General features: G+C 46.3%; 1 protein-coding gene across 6 annotated transcripts in view; it reads left to right on the forward strand.

The window, feature by feature from the left end:
- FHL1 (four and a half LIM domains 1) overlaps positions 1–23,784 on the forward strand; it is a 60,065-nt gene that overhangs the window by 33,781 nt on the left and 2,500 nt on the right. For 2 of the 6 annotated variants that reach the window (XM_061178458.1, XM_061178461.1), the window contains 4 exons: positions 21,701–21,882; positions 22,024–22,198; positions 22,807–22,976; positions 23,423–23,609. In XM_061178458.1, the coding sequence (XP_061034441.1) occupies positions 21,727–21,882; positions 22,024–22,198; positions 22,807–22,976; positions 23,423–23,609 (688 nt within the window). In that variant the 5' untranslated portion in view covers positions 21,701–21,726. Of the gene's footprint in view, positions 1–14,743; positions 14,850–20,031; positions 20,087–20,203; positions 20,469–21,700; positions 21,883–22,023; positions 22,199–22,806; positions 22,977–23,422; positions 23,610–23,784 lie in introns of those variants that run through there. The other 4 variants (XM_061178457.1, XM_061178462.1, XM_061178460.1 and 1 more) reach the window with 4 other exon arrangements.

Consider the following 23,784-nt stretch of genomic DNA (forward strand, 5'->3'; position numbering starts at 1 on the left):
CACTTACTGAATGACTTTAAAATAAGTAAAGGTTATTCATGTCAGCTTAAAATAAAATTTTGAATAACACGTGTCATTCATCAAAGTCAGGATAATATTTCTGTTGTGGGAATAAAGACAAAAGGTCTTCAGTGAGACCATTACACTAAAGCCATGGTGTTAGGGCATCGTCCTGCAAAAGCTGAAGTTACATTTTGGTTTCCAGTTACAGTGAGCACTTATCCATCTGTTATATTTAGATTTTTTTTTCTAGTACCTTTAGGAATCTGGAAACAGACAAGTATATGCTTTCAACTTGAAACCACCATAAAAGGGGAGAGGTAGCGAAGAGGCCGGAGGCTGGCTCCAGTGTCATCCCTCAGATGGGGCTGTGTGAATGGATTAGGGAACCTTTCGAAAGGTCTCTCTCTTGGCCCATAGCTCAAACCGCTCAACACAGGTCTGAAAATGCATGGGTGCAATAGTACGGTTCGTTATGAGATTTTCAGGGCTTCTTTGATTACGCCCGAAAAGCCTTACAATGGCTCTGGCAGATGTCTTTCACTTGGAGGCCGCCGTTCTCACTTTGGTCCCTTTGTTCTGGGTGGTACCACATTCTGTGCCTGTATCTAGGCCAGTACCTGCTTGTTTGTAGCTGCAGTTGATTTTTTAAATGTTTGCTTATCTATATTTTATTTTCTCCTAACATTTTATTATGAAGATTTTCAAAGTTGAAATGATGTTGCAGTGAACACCTGTATCCCCAGCATCTGGAGTCGTCTACCATTAACATTTTACTCATCAATGCATATGATTTTGGGATGCATTTCAAAGTAAATGTGGTAGATTTCACCAGTCAAATAAGTTCATATATCTTACACACTTTGAGTCTGGCTTTTCGAACATTATACAAATGTGCCTAAATTGGCATCGAGTCCTGTGAAAGAAGCTGTCAAATAAATGCCCCCTTTTCACTGGGAAAAAAATCAGGAGCCTTTTTTAAAAGTCACAGATTTTCTGGGGAACTTCCCTGGCGGTCCAGTGGTTAAGACTCCACGCATTCACTGCAGGGGGCACGGGTTTGATCCTTGGTCATGGAACTAAGATCCCCGCATGCTGGAGCATGGCCAGAGAAAAAAGTCACAGAGTTTCTGGAATTCTGGCATGGAGTTGGAAAAGAATACTGGCTTATTTTGAAATCTGAACTTTTTTGTGACTCAGACGTTGCTGACCTCTGATAGAGAAGGGGGTTATACTTGTAAATTTTGTTTTCATCCTTGAGACAGGAGCCAGATAACTTCCAGTTCTTATAGAGAGGCAGGAAGGATCATCTTTTAAAGTGTTACAAAATACATCGTGTTGGTCACTCCAACAAAATCTGTTATATTTGGAAAGCAGGGGAGCAGTTAACTAAGGACTAAATTTGGTCTATGCTGGATCCCATCCCAAACCCTGGTGTCAAGGTGTTAAGTGCAAATTATTAAAAAAACACTCTTGTTACAATTGGAACCGTGAGACCGTGATGGAGATGAGAGATTTTAGTGTGTGGCTTTTGCCCCCTTTATGCGGAAAGCACTCCCTCCATCCTTGCAAAGCTGCGTCGTCGTTCCCTTTATTCTCAATCCCCAGAACCTTGTCTAAACACTCTCCCTTGGCCCCGGGGCTTGGCTGGGTGTATTTCCTTCTGGAAGTCTTCCCTCGCACTCCTGAGTTAGCTGGCGGGAGATCCCTTAAAAGCATTTCCCCCTATAGGGGCTAATCCTGCAGTTTCCACTTCGGTTCCGGCTGCTATTGCCTGGGTAGAAGCAGATCTCTGCGATGCTTCCAATCTCTGGACCTTGCAAGAAAATTCAATGTTTAAGAACAGAAAGTTAGGAGAGAAACTCTTTGGGGCAGCAACTAGGTGGCGGGGTGTGGGTGAAGAACTGGGACATGAATTTAAAATTTACCTATAGAGAGTTGTAAAAGCTTAAGCAGCGCCTTCAGACAGACACGCTACTCTTTAAAACCTGTAAAAAGTCCTTGGCACCATGGAAGGATAATGCCCTTTGGTCTTGGAAGAGACTGTTAGGTTGCAGAGGTTTCAGTTCCTCTGCTACCGACTTGCTCTTAGATCTCAGAATGTGACTGACTTGTTCTGTGATGCTTTCTTTCATAAGCACTGATAATAAAACTGATTTACTGTATATAGTATAATAGGGACATTTAAAACTATATCTAGTTTCCGTTATAGCTCAAGTTTTTGAATGATTAACATTTAGGTATTAACATTACTCCGATTTAATTTTGTTTGAAAACTGTTGTTGTGTATATGAATACTTTATATTCTGTCATTCATATGTACAGTACCACCCTTAAGTAAATGATATGTCCACAAATCAGTTTAGAAGGTTCATTTCCTGACTGCAAGACAGATGTTTAAAACACATAGAAATTGATTAGACTGTGTACCTGTTGCTGGCAGGAAGGTGGAAAGTTTTCTAGATTTATGATTACGACAGGTGACAGTGTGAGCTTCTATTCTTAGTTTGACCTTGTTCCCCTCTCTTAAGGCAAGACACTTAATCTTCTTAACGTCTCAGTTTATCCATGTGTAACACCTGTACTCTTCTTTCATGAAAACAGTACCTGGTTTATATTTGATAGCATTTGAGGACTTGATATAGAAGGTGGCATCAAGGTTCAAATTACTCTGTAGAAACTATTTGTATGTTGAATGATAATCTTGACAAATTACTAATTACTACATTTAGAAAGTTACAACTCTGGAGGGAATTGATATTTGATATTGTTGTCCTGTGTGTTCTAAGTTACCATCATAACAGTAGGAAAATAAACCCTGTCTTGGCTGTGTTACAAAGGGATAAACTCACTTCTTCAAGTGGTTACTAAATCTCCAGCCCTTTAGACAACAAATAAAAAGTGCTCCTTGTTTTATTTAATTTTTCTGGAAAAAAAGTCTTCTGACTAACCTTGGCTTAATTTTTTCTTTTGCTGAGAGCTTGCCAAGTTGTTCTCTTTGTAAAGAATGAAGGATAAACCATGTCAGTTACTTAAAACAGCAAAAATTACCCTCTACAAACGGGCAGGGGAGTATGCTTTTGATTTTCAGATCAAAGCAAAGAACCAAGATTATGTGGAGCTAGCTTATAATACATTTGTACCCAGCTACTTGTGCCTTTGCAAAGAATCAAACATTAACTAAATAGCAAGAGGATTAAATAGCTAGATGCTGAGTAAAACTAACATACCCATATGACTATTTTTTAAATTCTATATCCTTGGAAGTTTGGGCTAATGTGAGAGAGATCGCCAGTCTTTTCACAATGATCTGCTACTAGATTTTATGGTGTATGGTGTATAACTGTGTATGTGTTTACTGTGAAAATTTTGTAAGTCGTGTGAAAAATGAAATCCACTCGAAAAATTAGAAGACACTGTCTACTTAGGTACAAAGCCTGATTTTTATATATATTTTTTCTTTCACAGATATTTTATTTTGACATTACTTTTCAGTTCATACAGTACTTGGACACACATGATTTAATTTGGTTCCCAAAACCAAATTAAATCCTATAGGGAGAGCAGGACAGGTATTCATGTCCGCATTTGATCGATGAGGAAGAAAAAATAACTTGGCTTGTGAGTAGGTCAACAGAGTCAGGGATTCTACCTGGGATTTTTGATTCCATATCTGTTGCTCATTCCTTGAGTTACAAAACAGTGAAGCCAACCAAACGTTCACTGTTCTTTTCATTAAATGCCAGCTTAAAATGAACTTAACTTTTATAACGTTGTCTCTGTTTACTTTGACAGAATTAACTTGTAATTGATTTTGCACTTGCTAAAACTTTCAGAATTAAATGTCCTGTTTCACAGCTCCTGAATTCGTCTCTTCTCTGTACACTTCCTTGTCCAATATGATCATTGATGTAGCATGTATTTAGCATGTGTTTCTGACATTAAATGAGTAGACAGTTGGAAGGGAATTGAAATGAATTAACGGTATGATTTTTATTATACTCCTGGTCCTCCACACTGACCTGCTGCAACACCATGACTGAGGACCCCTATTTTAACACCTAACAAAAACTGCTGGTAGACATACTTTTTAATGATTTACATATATTATGCTGATTTATAAACATGAACCCCTTTTCCCGAAACCCAAAGAGTTAATTTTTTAAATGTTCACTGTGAGATTGGAGTCGGGGTACAAATGACACTTCTGTTTCTTGTTTGTCGGAGAAACAGGGAGGTACAATCTAAGTTGCGAAATCAGTGACACACAGAGCACGAGTCACCTGGCTTCCGTTAGTTATGCGACCTTTTAAAAACCAAGTGCCCGTTTCAGAAAAGACTGACTTTTGAGACGACAGACCTCAAGCTACTCTTCTTGCAGGGTTCATTTAAAGCTCTGATGCAGACAGAGCTGGAAAATCCCTGACAGGTTTCCATAAGGAAGGTGTGCAGTGTTGCCTTCCAGGCAGGCAAGGTGAAGGTCAGCCTCGTGACTCAGCTGCACCGGCTTGGTGCTGAGCATGGGCACCCGTGCCCAGCTCAGCTGGCTCCAGACCCTGGCTGAGAAGCCACCTTTCATTTTGTTCAATAGATAAAGAAGAGAATGTGAACACTTGAAAGTCAAATACCATAGGTACTTTATAGCTTTTCCACCTAAAGACTTGATGAACGCTAAGCGCCTCCTTAATCCCAAGGGGTAACGTCTCCGTTGTCACCAGTGCATCACGGTGCGCCACAGTGAGCACGTGTGTATGTTGTCAGGATAAGCGTTTGACTCAGTTTATTGTCTTGTAATTCATTGGCCAAGACTTGTGGTTTGGTGCAAAGAGCACTCAACTTGGAATTAAAAGCCACTTCCTGTCTGGGTGGCTTATTAGCTGAGGGTAACCTTAGCATAGTTGGCATGGGATTTCCAGATGGCGTCTTTTCTGCCTGAACAAAAATAATCTACCACTTCAGTAAGCCTTGGTGGGTGCTGCCTGATCCACTTGAGATCCCTTCATCCTTTTCCTTTCTCTGTCTCTCTTTCCTTGTAAATAAATCACAGCTCTGGTTCTTTGAGTGCAGCTGACCGTTGTCAGGTATTAGGGGAAGGCAATCTGGTCAAACTCACTACAGTACTTTTTTTAGTTGATTCATTCCATCGTTTTAAACTTTGTGTATTTCTTACATCATTGTTTGTAATAACAGGCTGGGAACAACTTAAATGTCTATCAGTAACGAACTGTAAATTGTGGTCCATCTACACAGTTGAATACTATGTACCTGTTACAGAAGTGGAGGCTCTTGATGTACTAACATGGAAACTCTCTAAAATATATTGAATAGAAAAGGCAAGCTGTAGAAGAGTATGTATAGTATATCACTGTTACGTTTTTAAAAAAGGAAAAAGAAAAAAGTGTACGTGGCCACCTACTTTTCATATGCCCAGTACCTCTGGAAACATAAGACACCGGTATCATTGGTTCCCGATGGAGAGGGGGAAATAGGTGTCTGGGGCCGGCAGGAGAGGAAGACTTTTCACTACCTTTTCATCAATAGCTATTTTAAAAATGCAATAAATCCACGTGCAAAAAAGAATGTTCACAGCAGCATTTTTCATAATAGCTAAAAAGTAGAAACAATTCATGTCCATCAGCTGGTGAATGAATAAATGGGGTGTGGTATATCCAGACAATGGAATATCATTCAGCAATAAAAAGGAATGAAGTAGTTACACATTTACAACATGCATGAGCCTTGAAAAATGCTAAGTGAAAGAAACCAGCCACGAAGGGTCACACATTGTGTGATTCCATTTGTATGAAAATGTCCAGAATAGGCAGATCCCCAGAGACAGAAAGTAGATCAGTGGTTGCCAGGGGCTGGCGGAGGGGGAATAGGGAGTGACTGCTGATGACTATCGGGTTTGTTTTTTGATGATGAAAATGATCTGTAATTAGATAAGGCTGATGGTTGCACAACTTTATGAATGTACTCAAACCCACTGAAGTGTACACTTTAAAGGGATGAATTTTATGTCGTGTAAGTTGTATCACAGTAAATAAAATAAAAAACAACTTGGTGAAGTCATGAACATGGAAACTTTAAGAATCGCTGTGAGCGTATTAAACAAGGAACAACTTTCTTAAGTTTCCACCTAAGAAATCTTTCCGTTGTAAAATATTTTACGTAGTATCGCTGATGACGCCGGAAGACTTCGTATCCTTTAGCTACTTTCACTGACACCCACCAGGGATCTTTTTATTTTCTAGGGGAATATTGTTAACCCATATGAAGCCCTGGTTGATTGAATTTTAAGCAAAATAGCCGAAAAAAAGGATTTACAGTTATATGAGATGGAGAGATTGTGGCTGCAGGCCTTCCCCACTCCCTGCCACAAGGAGAGGAGGTTATGGGAGTTCTCAAAGGAGCCTCAGAATCTTTGGAGCAGCTGCCCTTCCTCTCCCCGCAGCTGATGTCAGAGCAACTCCTGCCCCTAGCCTGCCTTGCCAGTGAGCCGCCCCACACCCTTCCTTGGGTTCTCCTGGGTCAAGCTGAGTCTCGGGGTTTGAGGAGCCATTCCTAATAGGAGGGGGTTAGCCTTAGGGCTCTCGGGTGAGATCGGTGGACCTGACTATGTGCCCTCTCTTCCCCTAGTCACGGAGTGTTCACAGGTGCTGGGCCGTTGCCGTTATAGCATCGGCCTGTCCGTAGGGGTGTGGGGACAGGCCACAGATAACAGTCTTCTGTCAGTCTTCCCAACTCCAGGTGCCTACACCTGAGCCCGTCTTGGGGTTGGGCATGGGGGGTTGAGCACAATGTATCTTTGCTCAGGGGTGGGGTAGACGACGCACATCTCAGTTCTGCCGCCCTGAGACTTTCGGCCTGACTGTGCTCACTCAAGCGAAGTCTCTCCCCAAGCAGCCTTACCTCAGCCGAGCTGCTGAGTTCTCCTTGTAAGTGGCCTAAGAAGATAGCGTCTTCAGATGCGTGTCCTTGGCATTCATTCCGAATGAACTCACGCGATCCAAGACTAACCTGTGTTCTGGCCGGAGCTGTGGCTCCCAGTGATACAGGCAGCCTCTTCTCATTGTTGATCTTCATAGGCCAACTGAAGATCAGAGATGTGAGCTGCAGGGGGCCTACCTCGTTAATTAGTCTCATCGAAGCAAGGCCTTATTCATCGTGTAGGAAGGTCGGATCATCCATTGGTCTCACTGGGCCCTTACTTGTAGGAGGGATGTAGGGAAGATCCCTCCCCAGCCCAAGACTGAGCAGGAGACCTAGACCTAGTGGGTCTTTCATTTTCACTAGAGGATCGAAAGGGCAGAGTTTTGTTCTCCGTAGGTCTCCGTCATGTGTTCATAAACCCTCCTTGTCCATATGGGAGGTACAGCTCTCCCCTCTGGGCTGATTCCTCTGAGTTCCTAGGACTTTCAGAATTGTTCTTGGGTGCCCCAGTCATTCTCAGGCCCGTAATCCTTGCAGCTGGGCTCTGGGCCAAGATCCTGAGCTCTTGTCTCTTTCCACATATCCCCTGTGGATTGGTAAACTTGAGGATAAATTCCTCTTTTGCAGGAATCTGCTTCTTGGGACATCCGTATTTTTAGAGTGAAATTGAATAAATAATAACACGTTGTGCTTACTGTGTGCCAGTCACTGTTCTAAATGTTGCCAGTATTTACTATTTCTCATGACAGCCCTGTTAAGGTAGGTACTCTTGTTATCCCCATTTTAAAGATGAGCAAATTGAGTCACAGCGAAGTTAAGTAATACTTGCTCGCACACAACCACTAAGTGGTGGAGGCAGGAGTGGATTCTAGACATTCTGGCTCCAGAGTCCATGCCCTTAGCCACTATGCTGTATTCCCTTGAAACTTTATAAAACAACCCCATATTAAACCCAGGGCAAATTCTATGTTATTTGTCTTAGAACAATGTTGGTTGCTCAAACAATCTCATATAAAATTAAGACTTGAATTTCTTTCGTGGAAGCCTTCAAAAATAGTCATGGTCCAGTCTCAAGCATTTCACCTGAGTTCCATTGAATGCAGTGATCACCATCACTGTTCACTGGGTTTCCCTACCTCCGACAATCTGGTCTTGTTTACACTCGGTCCGTAGTCACATGCTTGTTCTCTTTGATTATCACACTGCTGGAAAACCAACAAGAAGCGTTGGAGTTTGAGGTGAACGTGATGTAATCTCTCCGAGTGCGTGACCTGTGGTGGCTTCTGCCACTCCAGCCACAGACTCCTTCTTGGGCTGTGTTTGCTGGACCTCGTGTCCCTGTCGTTCTGTTCGTGTGCTGCCCGCCTGGCACGGTGAACGTGCTGCTTGACTTCCAGAGCTTTGAAACGACTCGCTCGTGCTTCTGGAGTGTCAGCTGTTTCAGGGAGACCCTCTGCTCCTCCATCGACTGGGCCCTGCTCTCTCGGCCCCGTATCAGCTGCCGCTTCCCACTGAGCTCGGCTGAAGTGTACGGTCACTTTGACTAGACCCCGGCTGTAGCGTGAGAGAACCTACGAGGTGTTTTCATCCACAGATCGTAGAGCTGTCCCTTAGTCTCGGTGTCGGTGACTCAGGCACCCAGCCTCTGCCGATGATGACCAGAAGTCAAGGGACCGTGACCCCCATTGAGCATAAATAAACCCGCGTGCAGGTTTTCCGGCGACGTGAGTAGAGCCCTTGCTGGCGGCAGCGTGACGTGCCCGGAGCGGCGCCCTGGGGGGCCCGACACCCGGGTTCCAGACCTGAAGCTGCTGCTGACGCAGTGAGGAAGTCACCCCCCGTCTCTGGGCCTTAGTTTTCCCGTCCGTAAGATGAGGCCTCTGCGGTCACTTCCGACTCTGTCATCATGCGGTCTTGATGAAGGTGGAGCCCGTGCCCCCGTGCCGCGTCCTCCCCGTGCACAGACGGACGGGGCAGTAACCTCACGGCAGGGCGCACTGGCCTTTACTCCGTCTCGCCACTGAGTTTTCCGGTAATAGTGCCTGTCCTCGCCAACAGGGTAGCTCTTCCCGCAGAAAGATCTTCACGTTTGCTCTCTCAGACATGAGTCACCGTGGACCAGCACCCTCCTGGGCCAGGCAGACGAATAATGGCCCTCGGGGAAACTTGGCAGATGGGGACCAAGTGAGGCTTTCAATCCTCCAGAAACCCGATTGGCCCTGCTATCAAACAGTCAACCCTGTTGCCTGACAAAATCTAGACTTCCTGAGTGATGCCCAGATCGCGGCTTGACGCCCTTCCTCCCCCTGTGCTCCCACACCCACTTCTGTGCCCCATGACCAACCCCAGAGAACCACTTGTGTTTCCAACCTCTACCCTGAATTCTGGGGCTTTCCCCTGTTTCGGAGTTGAAAGCACCAGTGCATAATGAGGGGATGTAGTAATTCCAGTCCTTTGGTACATGAGCACAGGTTGTATGTTACTAGTTGAGATCTCACACCCCAAAGCAGGGCTCGTGAGTTATTATGATCACACCTCTGGTCAAGGCAGTCGGTCCCAGGTAGCAGAATTAAGAGTAAGGAGATGGAAGCTTATTTGATTTGCTGTTCTGTCCTGTTACGGATATTAATCAGCTGGCTAAATTATAGACTAGGGTCATGGAATGTTTAGCTCTCAAGCGTCTATCAGAGGCTTGAAATGTCCATAACAGGTGGGCTTGGTGAATGCCAGGAGTTAGCATGATTGAAAGGGTGTTTTGAGTCATGGCACATGGCAACGTGGAAATAAAACAGATATATCACAAGTGGGTGGTGGTGGTAGAAATAGACTGGAAGAGAATTTTAACACCTAAAATATGACAAAGATTTATCCCTACAAGCTTCTCCGTTTCATGAAATATTCGTTTTCCTCTGATCTGAAATTCTGTATTTGTATTGTACATTTCCTTCTAAAACTATTTCTGATTTCTGTTTCGTTTCTTTTATCACTTTCTCTTTATTTCCTCTTTTAAGTGCCACTTCAAGTATATATTTTTACATCGGAGATCATCATAGTGGCTAACTTTGAAAGTCATTTGTTCATGTTGTCCTGATGGTGATTTCTGGTTAGAAGCCCACGGAAATATCTCTCGGGTGCGGTTGGTACAGTTCCTACATCTTGGCAAGAGTCTAGGAGCAGTATAGGAAGGGGCAGGCTTTGGGGACAGGAGACATTTAAAACTGTTACTAGTCATGGAATGACATTTTCAAAAATCAAATGGCAGAGGCCACGGCACGTGTTTAAATGCTTAATCTCTGAGTCTTACACGGAGATTTTCTAAGCCCTGGTGAATTGTGAAATGAACAGGCCTTCACTGGAGTGAATTAGCACTTCCAAGGTGCTTGGCCATTTCCAGGGTCTTCTGTTTCATGTATCTTATCTCATTTGTAACAGGTCTTCCCCTTTCACAGCCACCCTTTCCTTCGCTCCGAGATTCAGAGGCCCTTTGGGGAGGAAGAATTCCAGGTTTGCTTTCATTCGGGCCTTACCTGATATAATTGCCCCTCGTGTGGTTCGAGGGGGTCCCCTCGTTTTATTCTTTGACTGGTTGTGACACTGAGTTGTGACACTTAAGCGGTGACTATGCAAAATTTGGCTACTCGGTAAGAAAAAGTACTCTTTCCCACTCTGAAGGTTGACAGGAACATGAGATGGCAGAAGTTGTCCTGGGCTTTTTCTGGCAAGAGCACATAGGACAAGAAATACTCTGGAGAGCTCAGCATTGAATCACATCGTGTCTCGGTGCATGACTAGGTGCCTTAATCTCGCAGTTGGAGTCGCTCGGGAAAATTGTTGGTGGAGGGACTGGGGAGTCTGACAAAGTTATATTGAGAAAAAACTTGCCGTGTGTTAATGCATTAGTAGTAGGCATGGGGAGAAGAGGAAGAATGGAAGAGAAAAATTAAGGTGAAACCACTGATACATCCACAAAGACTCCATTCTAGCTTGTTATCATTCTCTTGCCTCTGGTGGCGACTCACAGCCAGTAAGTGAACCTGAGTAAGTTTTCAGATTTCTTCGGGAGAAGAAAACTACAGTCAGGGGAGAAGGGTGACCACAAGCCAAGCCGTGAGTGAGGAACTCCCAAGATGTGGGCCAACTAGGTCACTGAATTTGTCATGTTTGACTCTTAGGTTGCACCCCTTTGAACTTTGGAAGTTTGATCCTCCCAGTGGTATTTGCGAGGTAGAGATTCTGAGGTTTGATTGCAGGGCAAGAATCCCCACAAACATGATTCCACTAGAACCTCACCCTCATCCCTGTTTCTCTCTTGGCTTGACAACTTGGACCCTATTAAAGGGGCTTAGTTGTTGACATCTCAGAAGAACCTCCTTATAAAGCCCAAAATAAAGTGCCGTTTTTCCCCACACCGGCTCCGCCTCCCACATCCCCCATCGCTTCCCCGATCACCCAGAATCATGACCTCAGAGGGGTCACGGCTCCTCCCCCTCTGACATACCTAAGCCGTCCTCTTGGTCCTGCCCCACAGTGTCCCTTCCAGCTCTCCTCTCCGTGCCCACTGCCCTGGGTGCCCTCATTCAGGCTGTTGCCCGCGCCATTCCTTGCCAGGCTGTGCTCTCCCCTTGCATGTGGCTGTGTGTGCCACCGCGCTCTCGTCCTGCGCTCCCGCCTGCAGGGGATTGCGTCCTGCCTCTGGAGCGGGCCCTGCTCTGCTCGTACCTTTGCTCACACTGTACCCTTTCTTGGAATGGCCCCTGCCCTTCTCTGCGTGCTGCAGTATCCCCCGTTCTTCAGGGACCAGGGCACATACCATCCCAGCCATCTAGTCTTGTCCGATCCCCCAAACCCGATGTGATCTCTGCCTGTGATAAATCTCGACACCCCTTTCCATCTGTCTTGTCATACTCACCGTGCTGTGCCTTGCGTGCTAGTCATCTGTACGTTGATCTTGGTACACTGCAAAGGAAGGACTGTCTCTTATTCTTTGTGACCAGCAAAACACCTTGCACTGCACAGTAGGACATGTGTTCAGCAAGTGTTCTTATAAAATCAACGATTGGGTGGGGTGGTACTATCTACAGGTGGAGCCAAAGGCAGGCTAAACGTAAGTGCAGCGTGGTTGGAGGACAAGAGTGTGTAGATAACCTGAGGCAAGTGGAGTCTCGGGGGTTCTCAGGCGAGAGGGGGCCGAGGAGCTGTGATGCCCGGCACTCACTGAGAAGTCATCCTGATGTTCGCTAGAGCAGGGGAGGCCGGAAGGCCTGAAATGCGGCCTTCAGACGCTGAAGAGGTTTGTTCCGGAAACACCAGCCAGCCCCACCAACAGCATATGAGGGTGCTTTGTAAACAGTACAGTGATTATTAGGGATGCTGGTACACACGTAACGTGTGATGTGAAATGAAGGTGGCTCAGACGCTGATGAAACCGGTGCCCGTTCGGGTGTCTGCTGAGGGCCTGTCAAAGTTTCTGAACCACTGAGCCCCCCACTCTTCTTGCTGAGAAATTGATTTTCAGCTGACAGAGGGCCTTCTCTGTTTCGGTTTTGTGAAAGTTACAGCTTTGTGACTTGAGGACATGGGCAGTGGGGACAGATGTCAGAGCAGGTGCTGGTCATACCGCATGAAGTTCTTCGGGAGGCCGACTTCACCTGGTTGGTGCAGACTGCAGAGTAAATGCTGTCGTCGTCGTCCGGGCTCCCGGCTCACCCTGGCTGGTCGGAGTGACTAACTGAGGAATGGTCAGAAAGCAGTCCTCTTGTTTTTGTGTTTTTCCTCCTGTTTCGGGCAAAAGAGATTTCAGTTTATTTGCTCATTTTATATGGCTCTCGGTCTGTCCGTAGTCTGTTGTCACCTTTCACTTCGTGGAGGAGAGCCTTGGGCGCGCTGAGCTTATCGTTCATGGCACGGCGAGAGGGGCGTTTAAAAATACCTCAGCTCTACCTAAAAATACACCTCACTAAAACCGAAAATTTAGTAAAGGTTAATCCTCTAATAAATTAAGAGCGTTTCCTCTGGGTGAAAAGTTTGAGTTTGTTTGAGGGGCGTGGCGTCGTTCAGACTGGCCAGTCTCCCTGCCAGAACGCAATCAGCCGAGATAAGAAAGAGGCTGCGGAGGCGCGGTGGGAGCGCAGTGCCCCTTCCCTTCTTTTCCCAGGCTTTCTCTCCTGTTTTTTTATTTTTATTTTTTTGACATGTAATAAATCTGCCTGTAACGTCGGGGGTTTTACTGTTATATCATTTTCCAGCTAACTAGGAGTTACCGACAGTTTTAGCTATCTTTTAGAATAACTTTTTTTTAAAAGTTGAATGCATACCATACTTTAATAATCCAAGACAGTTCAGCTGTTTTTCTTGAGTATGTTTCATATAACCCGTATATAACATTGCTGTGTTTTTAGTCAGTTTTACATTTAAGGGTCCAAAATATATTTAGAATAACTTTTCATTAAACGTTTGAAGAGCATAAGAGCCGTGAAGCTCATTGATTCATTCATCGTGAAGCGTGTATTGCTTACCTGCTGGTTCTGGGAGCAGGAAGCCAAGTAAAGCATGACCCCGGCCCTCAGCCTGGGGGGAAGATGCATGAAGAGGGTGACACCAGTGACAAGCGCTAGGCGAGACGTGGCCTGACCCGGAGCGCAGGTCGTCCCCTTTCCTTGAAGTTCAACGGCTGAAGCCACTTTTGGGTTCCAGGTGGGACCACGTTTCCGTTTCATATGTGCCTTGATTAACACTTTCCACGTCTTTTAATTCATTTTTTCAACATAGAGTTTTCGCGGGGAACAAATTGGGGAAGAGGTAGGGAGAGTGGGGGCGGGGAGCATGTTTGCGATGTTAAACAGGGTGGCCGAAGAAGACGGCACTGCAAAAGCGACTTGGAGCAAAGCCTTGAAGGAAGCAGAGGAGCAGCCGTGAGAGGCTCCGTGCTGAGGGGATGACCGCCAGGACCCTGAGGTGGGGCGTGTCTGGAGGGCGCAGGGGCCAGCAAGGCATGAGGGCGAGGGGGGCAGGGATGAGGCTAGAGGAGGACCCGGACGGGGGCTGGTGGGGGAGACTCACAGGCCCTCCTCAGAACCTCGGCTCGCCTGGAGCTCCATCCCGATGACCAGCCTCCGGCCACTGGATGACCTGTTGAGCCGTTACAGCATGTTAGGGCGCCATGTTTTCGTCCATATTTTTAACATTCATTGTTCCTGACAGTGAAGAGCGAGAGATTTCGTTTGTGGGACAACGTCTCTTCCTTGGTGTACATAGCGGGCGTGTATGTCTCTCCCTCCTGCCCTGCTCTGACACTAAGGAGATACGAGGCTAGGATTGCTGTCTTCAGTATTCTCCTGATCTCTGGTGCAGACCAAGTAGGACAGAGATAATGCCCTTGATCTGTATATTCATAGTGTCTAATCGCTTCTAATTACACTGGTAACATAAGTCTGTCTCTTATAGTTACTTTTATCATTAACAGCACAAAAATGAATTCTTCAAAGGACCAAATGCAAGCTCTTTAGGCATATAAAGTGGATTAATGAGGGTGGCTCAGCGTTAAGGTATGCCAGAGCCGAGTCCAAATTTTATTCCGGTACAGGGATCACTTTCTGTGTGGCCTCTCTGGCTCTGGAGCTAATTTGGATGCTGAGTAGCCCCACAGGTATTTATATGCAGTGTTTGGTATTTTTACTGGGTCCTATTCTTCTCCCTTGGATCACCTAAAATGGTTAAGAATTTTCTAGTGGGATTAAGGTTGTGATCTCTGGGGAGGGGTGGGCCATCTGCTCTTGGTTATTTTTGTGTTAGCCGCTTCCCCTTAAATGTATGTTCACAACTGAGCCACAGCCTTATCAGCTGGGCTTGAGGGAAGACTGGTCTAGGTGCTGCTCCTGAACTTGGTCTCTAAGCCATGGCTTCCCATAGACACTCAGGTAAAAGCTTCATATTCTTTATCTTCTAGGAAGCACAATTTTATTTGGGCACTGAATCTCATGATTTGTCTAAAAGATACTTTTCGACGAAATGATTTTAGCCTTGTCTAAATAGTAAATCATAGCTCGTCTCTGTTCTGTCCTTGCCTTCTTCGAATGCTGTTTCCAAGACAAAAGATTATTCTTATTCAAGTAAAATCAGCAGTTTGAGTGCCTTATTTTTTTTTTTAATGTATAAACATACTACTGAATTGTACATTTTCCAGGACATCTTATGAAGCTGAAAGAGACTGTGTGAGGAAGGAGGTTTTCTTTGTTGTTTTAGGAAGTTTTTTATTATTTATAAGATACAAATCTTCATCTTGACAGTTCTATAAATCGAATTTAAAGTGTTTAGAAAAGGTCAATCGAATATGGAGCTGGAAGGAGGAAGATTTATAACTAAGAAAGTCCATACTGACTTAACCACATCTTCTCCTTTTCTCAGAAAAGGAGAAGAACATCTTTTCCATGTTTTTTCTTCCTGAAGAAATTGCTATGATACTTTTGATATGACACGTAGGTTATTAATTGTTCTGATCGGAAAAAGGGGCAAAGGTTCGGAACTTCTAGACCGTCATTACCGTGAGAGTCTCCCTGACATTGAGGAAGCCCTTGGGCCATGGCCAAGACTCCCCCGGGATAGGGACTGAAGGACAGCCAGTTTCCCCAGAAAGCCCGGTTCTCTGGAGTCAGCCTGCTGCCGCTCTCTCCTGCGAAGCCAGGAATGTCGCCGTGGCTCTGCAGCCCTCTGCCTAAGTAACAGTCCCCTTTCTTAGCAACCAGGCACTTCGTCCCATCTCCCAGCTTTCAGATTAAGGGGCAAAGTATTATAATTATCAGCGGCAGTCTTTTGGAAAAATTAATTTTGAAAGCTTGTAACTGCTTGTCAATATATATATATTTTTTGCCTGTCAATACTTAAACAATGGAAATACTTTGAGAAATTTCTCTTTCGTTGTTTTAAAACAAATATGCTGTGATGGAATGCACTGCTTTAATGAATCAGTGTGCAATGTCTTCCCTGTTCCCAAGTGTTCAAGAGCTGTCTGTTTTTCTCCCCACCCCCCAGGAGCCATTTAACAAACATGGCACCACACGCCTGAGATTGTGGTAATCGGCTAACATACATATTCTCTGGGTGTAGACAACAGTCAGCTGTAGCAGTTGTTCCAATGGACCTTGAACTCACGTTAACTCCCCGTTTTATTTACTAATTAAATGACAGAATAGGGAAATGTATCTCAAAGGTGACACATTTATAACACACCCAACCTTGGTTTTTAAAGTGCACCAAATCCTGACATTATTCTTATAGTAAATCTGGAGGCTATAACTGTGACTAGACAAATTACTGACACCTTCTAGATGATTTTTAAAATCAGGAACTATCATCTTGTGTTACATTAGGTTCATAGGTCCATGAAAGCAGTTGAGAAAGAAGTGCTCACAGAAAGAAGCCCCACAGTACCCTGAAATGGACTTTGTGTGGACAAAATAGAGGCTCGGATAATTGGATGGATGAGAATCCATTTTTAGGGACTGTCCACATACTTGAGAGGACGTTTCAAGGACAAGAATTGATCCTTTTGTTATTGAACACCTACCATCTGCAGAGTTGTGCAGATTTCATTCCTTTACCCTTTGGCTTTTCAGGTTGAGGACGGGGTGGGTGGGAGGGCAGTGAAGTCACCCAGCATCCTCTCCAGGCAGGGGTGTGACGGGAACGGGTGGGCGAGGGGAGCAGACCCGGTGGACTGACTTCCTGAAATAACTGGAAAGTGGTAGTCAGAAGCCTTGGTCGAGGGTGAAACTGAACGTTTTGTACTTTCAATGACCACCAAACGACCGCCTGCTACTCTGCCACAACTAGAAAAGCTGAAAACACATGTTGTGTTGGCTACCAGGTCAGAAGTCCTTTCTCTGCCGTGCGAGAGGCAGAACGTGCTGCACGTATTGTGTGCGACGTTCAGAAAAGCCCTGTGTCGGGACAGAGTGGCTCTGGCATAGGATCTGCCCGGGCTAAGTTCAGGGGCACGTGATGTTTCGTTTGATCATCTCTATGCAGCCCTCCTGATCCCGGGTGTCATCTAAACCGGGTTACCTGTGACCAGCAAGCCAGAGGAGAGTTGGCGGGGGTTTTCCTAAACGCAGCGTACCGGCGAACTTGCTAATAACATGGAACTGTTACCTGGTCTGTTTGTAAGGGAAAAACCACTTTCCGATTTTCTGTGAAATTCTCTGAAAGCCCACTTTTCAGTGACTCGTGAGCCCCTCCCTGTCGCAGCTGTGCAGGTGTTTATCCTCCGCGTGGGGCGGCGCCTCCAGGTGCGCAGGCGCGACTGCTGCGCAAGCCTCCCCTTCATCAGCGAAGGCTTCGTTCCGTGTGTTGAATGTTCTCATACGTGGAGTGACTAACGTCCTGGTATGTTGCACTTAGCCATTAACAGACCAGAAATAACCTGCATATTTTCCCATTTGAGTTGCTGTTCATTGTTTATACTGTACATTATATACCACTCGGGGAAAGCACGTAGTTAGAAAAATGCTACCTAGTCATAATACTCACTTTTCCCCTAAATATTCTTATTTTGAGCCACTTGGGCAGGAGGGGAAAAATGAAGATTAGCAAGAAATCCATGAGAGAATACATATAAAGCATAAACAAGATTATTAAATACAAATTGGATCTTCTCTAATGAGGTTTATAGTTAAAAACAAAAACAAAACAGATGTTGCAACGTTATATTTCTTGTATGTGTACATGATTAAATCGGAAGCCAAAACTTTTTACTGAGATACTGAGGTTTATATAGGCCCCTCTTACAATGTTGGATGTACTTCAGGAATTTTCTGAAAGAGGAAGCTTGTTTATTAAGTGAAGAATGATGTGTCTTTTGAAGCAGGCATAGCAAGAAAATCAGGCTACCATCTTGGAATAAATACCTAAAATTTGACACATTTCCAACTGCATTCCAACCAGCTAAGTCTTATAAAGGACTGTCAGTTAGACATCAGCACCTTAGGGTCACAGGCGCTGCCCCCTGATTTTCTAAAACAGAAATCTTTGTTATAAAATGATTAGTCAGAGAGCTTCCCTGGGGCAAACATGTCCTGGACAAAGGCAGGAAGGGAAGTAGTGTCCTACTGGTACGTATCCAGTGTTTCATCTCACGATTGATGACGCCCTTTCCCAGATAACAGCAATAGGTCAAGGCAAACAGATCTGGAAGTTTTGGAAGGTTAAAAGGTTTTGTATTTCATGTACTTACAAATTGCTAAGGGGGTAAAAAATTATTCCCTAAGAGATACACCTAAGTCTATGTCATTCACTAAGATTAAAGAGAGCCCCAAAGAGGAGGTGAAAATGCCACCTTCATTTTTTTTCTCTATTCTTTTACTTCTAACAAGGGGAGAGAAAGGAAAGCTTAGAGCTTTTCTCTCCTCATGAAGTCAGTGCTTAACTGTGACTCATTTGGTGCAGCCCACAAATCAGGGTATTTGCTGTCTTTTAGGAACCTCTGTCAGCGTCGTCATTTATAAGCCGTTTTCTTAGAGTTGTTAACCTCTTAGAGGATAAGTAGTAACGAAATATTTTGCTCTTCTGCACATTGTCCATACTTCATGCAGAGGTCTGATGTGGTAACTATCTGATCAGCAGGAATGTATTACTCCAACTTCTTCCTAAGTACACTGTGTGAAGGTTTGAAATAGTTTTGGACCAAATAATCATAAGGTTAGAAAACCACAAGGTAAGCTCATTCCCGTTGCCCAAAGTTCCACTTACTGGATTTATTGCAAAAAAAGTACTAAAGTTCATGAATTTGACATCGACATTGTTAACATGCTTTAAGTATTTCCAGCCTGTTTACTTATTAGGCAATAAAGCCTGCATTCCTAGAAGTGCCTCTTTTATCTTGACAAATAAGTGTTCGCACACACATGAAAGAGGCTCGAGGCAGCTGTGGAAAGCTGTTCTAAAGGGTGTGCCCTTTGAAATCTGTCACTCATCTGGATACACGCTCTCTGGGTTTAAGTATACATTGGCGGGGAATATGAGATGACCCTGGGCTTTTCATACTGAAGAAAGAAAAAATAATAATGCCTACAGCTAGGACTCAAAAACACCAAGTGGTGGGACTTTCCTTAGTGGTATTCACTGAATTTCCCTTCTGCTTGGTTTTACGACCCTGCACTGTAGGTGTGATAAAGTGGTGAACAGATTCAGTGACTCCATTTTCAACACTCTCTGGTTCTGCCATGTTCATTGCTGAGCCATGGATTAGTTCATCGTGTGGATGCCTAGAAACTCTTGGGCGAGTCGTGTTCTAGAACGATGAAAATAACCAATGAAGAACTTGGCGTTGGTAAAATAATAGTTTGAAAGTGTGTGGTTTTAAGGTGGGAAAGGCTTGGCAGGTAAGATCTCTCTGGTAGTATGAAACCGTAGTGGTTTTCCTTCTCTCCAAAAGCTCTAAATGGAATTCACTGTGTCTTCTGGTAGTTTGTTTTTTTGTATGACATAAATACCTGTATTTTTACCATAAAGCTAGGATTCAGAAATACCATGAGACAGAACCATCCCTTAGGTGGGTCTCTGTATGGTACTCTAGTATAGAAATATTTAGAATCCATTTCTTCTTTGAATGACATCAAAAGAGAGTGATATTAAAATGAGTTGGGTTCAGACTTACTCTAAATAGAGACTTCGGTAAGAGAGGAGGGATTTTCAAATGTGGTCCAAGAAGATAGTCTCTAGCCACGCAGGAAGCCAGCGCTGTCTAATCTTACAAATTCTGACTTCCTGCCAAATGGCATTTAGGACCCACTGATAATTTAATTTCCTGGCACTTACTGTTACCGGAGATTTATTTGGTTTCTCTACACAGCTCTAAACAAGAAAGTAAATCTTCGCTGAGTGCACAATTTCAATATGGAAGAGCTAATAAGACAAGGATTTTATGTGACATGTGACAGGCCAACAAGAATGAATTAAGGAGAGTGATTTTCAACATTCTATCCCTGTGACAGGCGCTCTTTCCAGTGTACACGGGGGCTAAAGACAGTTTAAAAGCTGCCTTAAGTAAACAGCGCGTAGTTCAAGGAGATAGACCCTGGTTTCATCATGGCTCTACTTTTCCTTTCTAAGCCAGTTATGTAAGGGAACACCCTGGTTTTCTTTTGGGGGAAAAGTGCCGGTAAGAACCGTTCTGTAGTCTCAGTAAATCTCTGAGCTGGGACACGACTGTCCCAAGCACCTGTCTTCGCACAAGACTGTCACTCCTTGGCTTCAGTGGTCAGGGGTCTGGAGAGGAGGGTCTGCGTGCGGGAGCAGGAGCCGGCGGGCCTTGGGGTGCTGCCCAGCTGCCCTTGTCGGAGGCCGGTCTGAGTGCGAGTCCACCGCCTCAGCCCAGCCCCGGCGGTGCTCAGACACAGGGTGTGGTTTCCTTAGCTCACTCTGCTGTTTGGTTGCCTACGGCAACAGGATCCAAACAACTTGGACATGTGTTTGTATTAAAAAAACTGGGAATGGGACCCAAAGTGGGAGTCTGGGGCTGGCCAGTTAGTGGAAGAGCTGTGGTGAGTACCGGGCAACTGCTCGTTTCTTTTCCCTCGTTCTTTCTCTCTCAATTACTCCTGGGGTGTTCGCTTGCACAATAACCACGTTTGTGGGTAGTTGGAGAAATAGTCTCTGTTTCCTGGGCAAATTAAATAATTGCTGTCTATTTACCCGTGTAAGTTTCTTTCTCAGGGAGAGAGGAAGAAAATTAGCGTCTGCTTACAGAAGTTGGGAGCTAATAGAAACTCACATTTGGTACCTCTTTGGTGGCAGGATTAACAGAGTACTTTTTAGTGCCTGTGATTCCGGGGGCGGGGGCGGGGGTGGGGTGGGAGGGAGTAGTTCATATGAAGGCAATGGAGGGGGTTCTTGGAATAACCATTTTCCCCCAGATTATACTTTAAAATTGCAAATGTCCTAAATCGTATAGTTCATTGACTGTACTGACCCTTAGTTGCTTAAACAAAGGGGGATTTGATTTTGGCGCATCACAAAACCGAACGTCACTGTGACAGATAGTTCACATTTGCAAAACTGGCCGGTATGCGTCAAGAGTGCCTTTTAAATAAGTCCTCTCTTGCCTGATTGCTTGGGCCTCAAAAGTCAGTAAACTATCTTGGAAATAATTCTTTAGGATCTTTTCAGGGATTAAAAAGCGCTCTGGCAGATTTAAAATAAAAGCGGACATTTAAAATAAATTAATAAGCATTGCTTACGTGCCTAGCGTGGTCCAGAGTCAGCAGTAAGTTTCTGTTCAGATGAACTGCATTTTGCAGGTAGGAGGACAGCCGGGCGTCCGGAGGATGCTCTCCCCGCTGAGGAAGTTGCAGGCGGGGGTTCCTGGTTCGGTCTCTAGTGAGGGCCTGGGCACCTCCCTCCCTGCCACCTGGGCTGCCCGCCTGCAGACTCGGCCCAGAGAGCTGTGTCCTTGTCCTTTGGTGTAGGCTCGGCCTCCCCTCTCCTGCCTGCCCCGTCCCAGCCCTGCCCTCACTCACCCCACCACTTGGGGCCCCGTGCCCACCAGAACCCCTGTCCCCCTCCCCCAGTGTCCTCTGTGAGGCAGCGCTGTGGTGGGATGGCCCAGCGGGACTCTCTCTCCCGGGGCCCCAGGGCCTCACCGCGGGGCGCTCTCATCGCAGGAGTCACGGTGAAGCGCCTGTCACCTGGGTCCCGTGGTGGCCTCCCCAGAGCCCCTCGGGCCACGCTCCGGCCTTCCCGTTGGTCATTTGTCCCACCTGCTCGTCCCCCGCAGGTCCCTCCAGCTACAAGGTGGGCACCATGGCTGAGAAATTCGACTGCCACTACTGCAGGGACTCCCTGCAGGGAAAGAAGTACGTGCAGAAGGACGGCCACCACTGCTGTCTCAAGTGCTTCGACAAGTTCTGCGCCAACACGTGCGTGGAGTGCCGCAAGCCCATCGGCGCCGACTCCAAGGTAGCGGCCGCGGGGGCGGGCGGGGCCGAGGGTGGACCTGGACGGGGCGCCGGCCCTTCCGCTCGGGCTCTGGTGTGAGGGACCGTGTCGTCTTGACGGGAGGCCCCGCTCACGGCGTCCGGCCCCCTGCTTGGTTCCCAGGAGGTGCACTACAAGAACCGCTACTGGCACGACACCTGCTTCCGCTGCGCCAAGTGCCTCCGCTCCTTGGCCAATGAGACCTTCGTGGCCAAGGACAACAAGATCCTGTGCAACAAGTGCACCACTCGGGAGGACTCCCCCAAGTGCAAGGGCTGCTTCAAGCCGATCGTGGCAGGTACCGGCCGCACTCAGCCCCAGGGCAGCCAGGGAGGAGGCCCTGAGGGCAGACGTGGTGTGGGGTTGCTTGCGGTGATGGGGCTGGTGCTGCTGGGAGCCGCGGCCGGAGTTCAGCGTATATATGCACGCATATATATACACGTATATATGTGTACACATATATGCTCGCACACACGCACACACTCGGCAACTAAAGAACACTGGAGAGAACTGTCTGTGGCAAGAGAAGGAAGTGAAAAAAGTATGTAGCGCTTTCTCACTTGGGATAGTAAGTGATCGAAGCATGCTTCTTCCTTAGGGTGTAATTCCGGGTCACGTAGTCCCCCGTTGAATCTCGGAGTCCACGAAGGCCATGGCGGGGGGGGGGAATTCAGGCATCTGACCCTAAATCACTACAGCCGGGGTCCCCTCCCTGACGGAGTCTGGGTTGGCATGACCACAGGAGGACGCGGTAGAGAAGCCCCTGCGGGTAGGTGAATGGAAGCGTGAGGCCAAGAACTGCAGGGCCTGCATTTCCTCCCCTCTGGAGGGCCCAGGACGGCGCCAGCGGATGCAGCCCCCTGCAGAGCACTGTCAGTGGGGCTACCCCGTCTCTTCCCCCCGCAGGAGATCAGAACGTGGAGTACAAGGGCACCGTCTGGCACAAAGACTGCTTCACCTGCAGCAACTGCAAGCAAGTCATCGGGACGGGAAGCTTCTTCCCTAAAGGGGAGGACTTCTACTGCGTGACTTGCCACGAGACCAAGTTTGCCAAGCACTGCGTGAAGTGCAACAAGGTACGTGTCAAGGGAGTTCTGCGCTGACCATTGCTTCTAGAGGCGTTTGACAGTTTGCAGAGCACTTGCACACACACTATCCCATTCCATCCTCACGACAGCCCTGCGACGTAGGAATTATTATTCTCGTTTTACAGATGAGGAGACTGTGGTAGTAGAAAGCCACGCCCAGGCCAGGGCAGGCTGTCCGTGGGCACACTGGGTCTGGAGGCCGGCCTCCTCCACCCAGTTGCTGTGTAGTAACCTCGCACAGGGGCCTGCCTTCTCTGAACCTCGGTGTCTTCATCTGTAACTGGGGGATAATAATAGCGCCTGCCTCCCATGGCCGTTGTGGCGATTCAATGAGATATTGTAGACCAGAGCGCCCAGCACAGTGCCTGGCACGTAGTAGGCATTCAACAAAATGGTTGTTGAATCTGAATCCGGTGCTACACTCCCTGGTCTAGGCCATCACATCTGGAGGAATCACTTACCAGGATCAGCCCTGGCATGCCGAGTGCTTTGTGTGTGTTACCTGCTCTAAGAAGCTGGCTGGGCAGCGTTTCACCGCTGTGGAGGACCAGTATTACTGCGTGGATTGCTACAAGAACTTTGTGGCCAAGAAGTGTGCTGGATGCAAGAACCCCATCACTGGTAGGCTAAAGAGTCCTTGCTAAGTCTGCCAGGCTAGGTTTTGCGCATGGTAACCATCTCTCATTTTCCTACGTCGTCGGTTTCATCCACAAAGGCCCCAAAGAATGCCCTCTCCCCCTGCCACTGTGGTCCCGAAGGCCCCCAAATAGTTTGGATTCTCCCCCAGGCCAGGTTA

Source organism: Eubalaena glacialis, chromosome X (assembly GCF_028564815.1).
Source record: "Eubalaena glacialis isolate mEubGla1 chromosome X, mEubGla1.1.hap2.+ XY, whole genome shotgun sequence".
Classification (NCBI taxonomy): Eukaryota; Metazoa; Chordata; class Mammalia; order Artiodactyla; family Balaenidae; genus Eubalaena; species Eubalaena glacialis.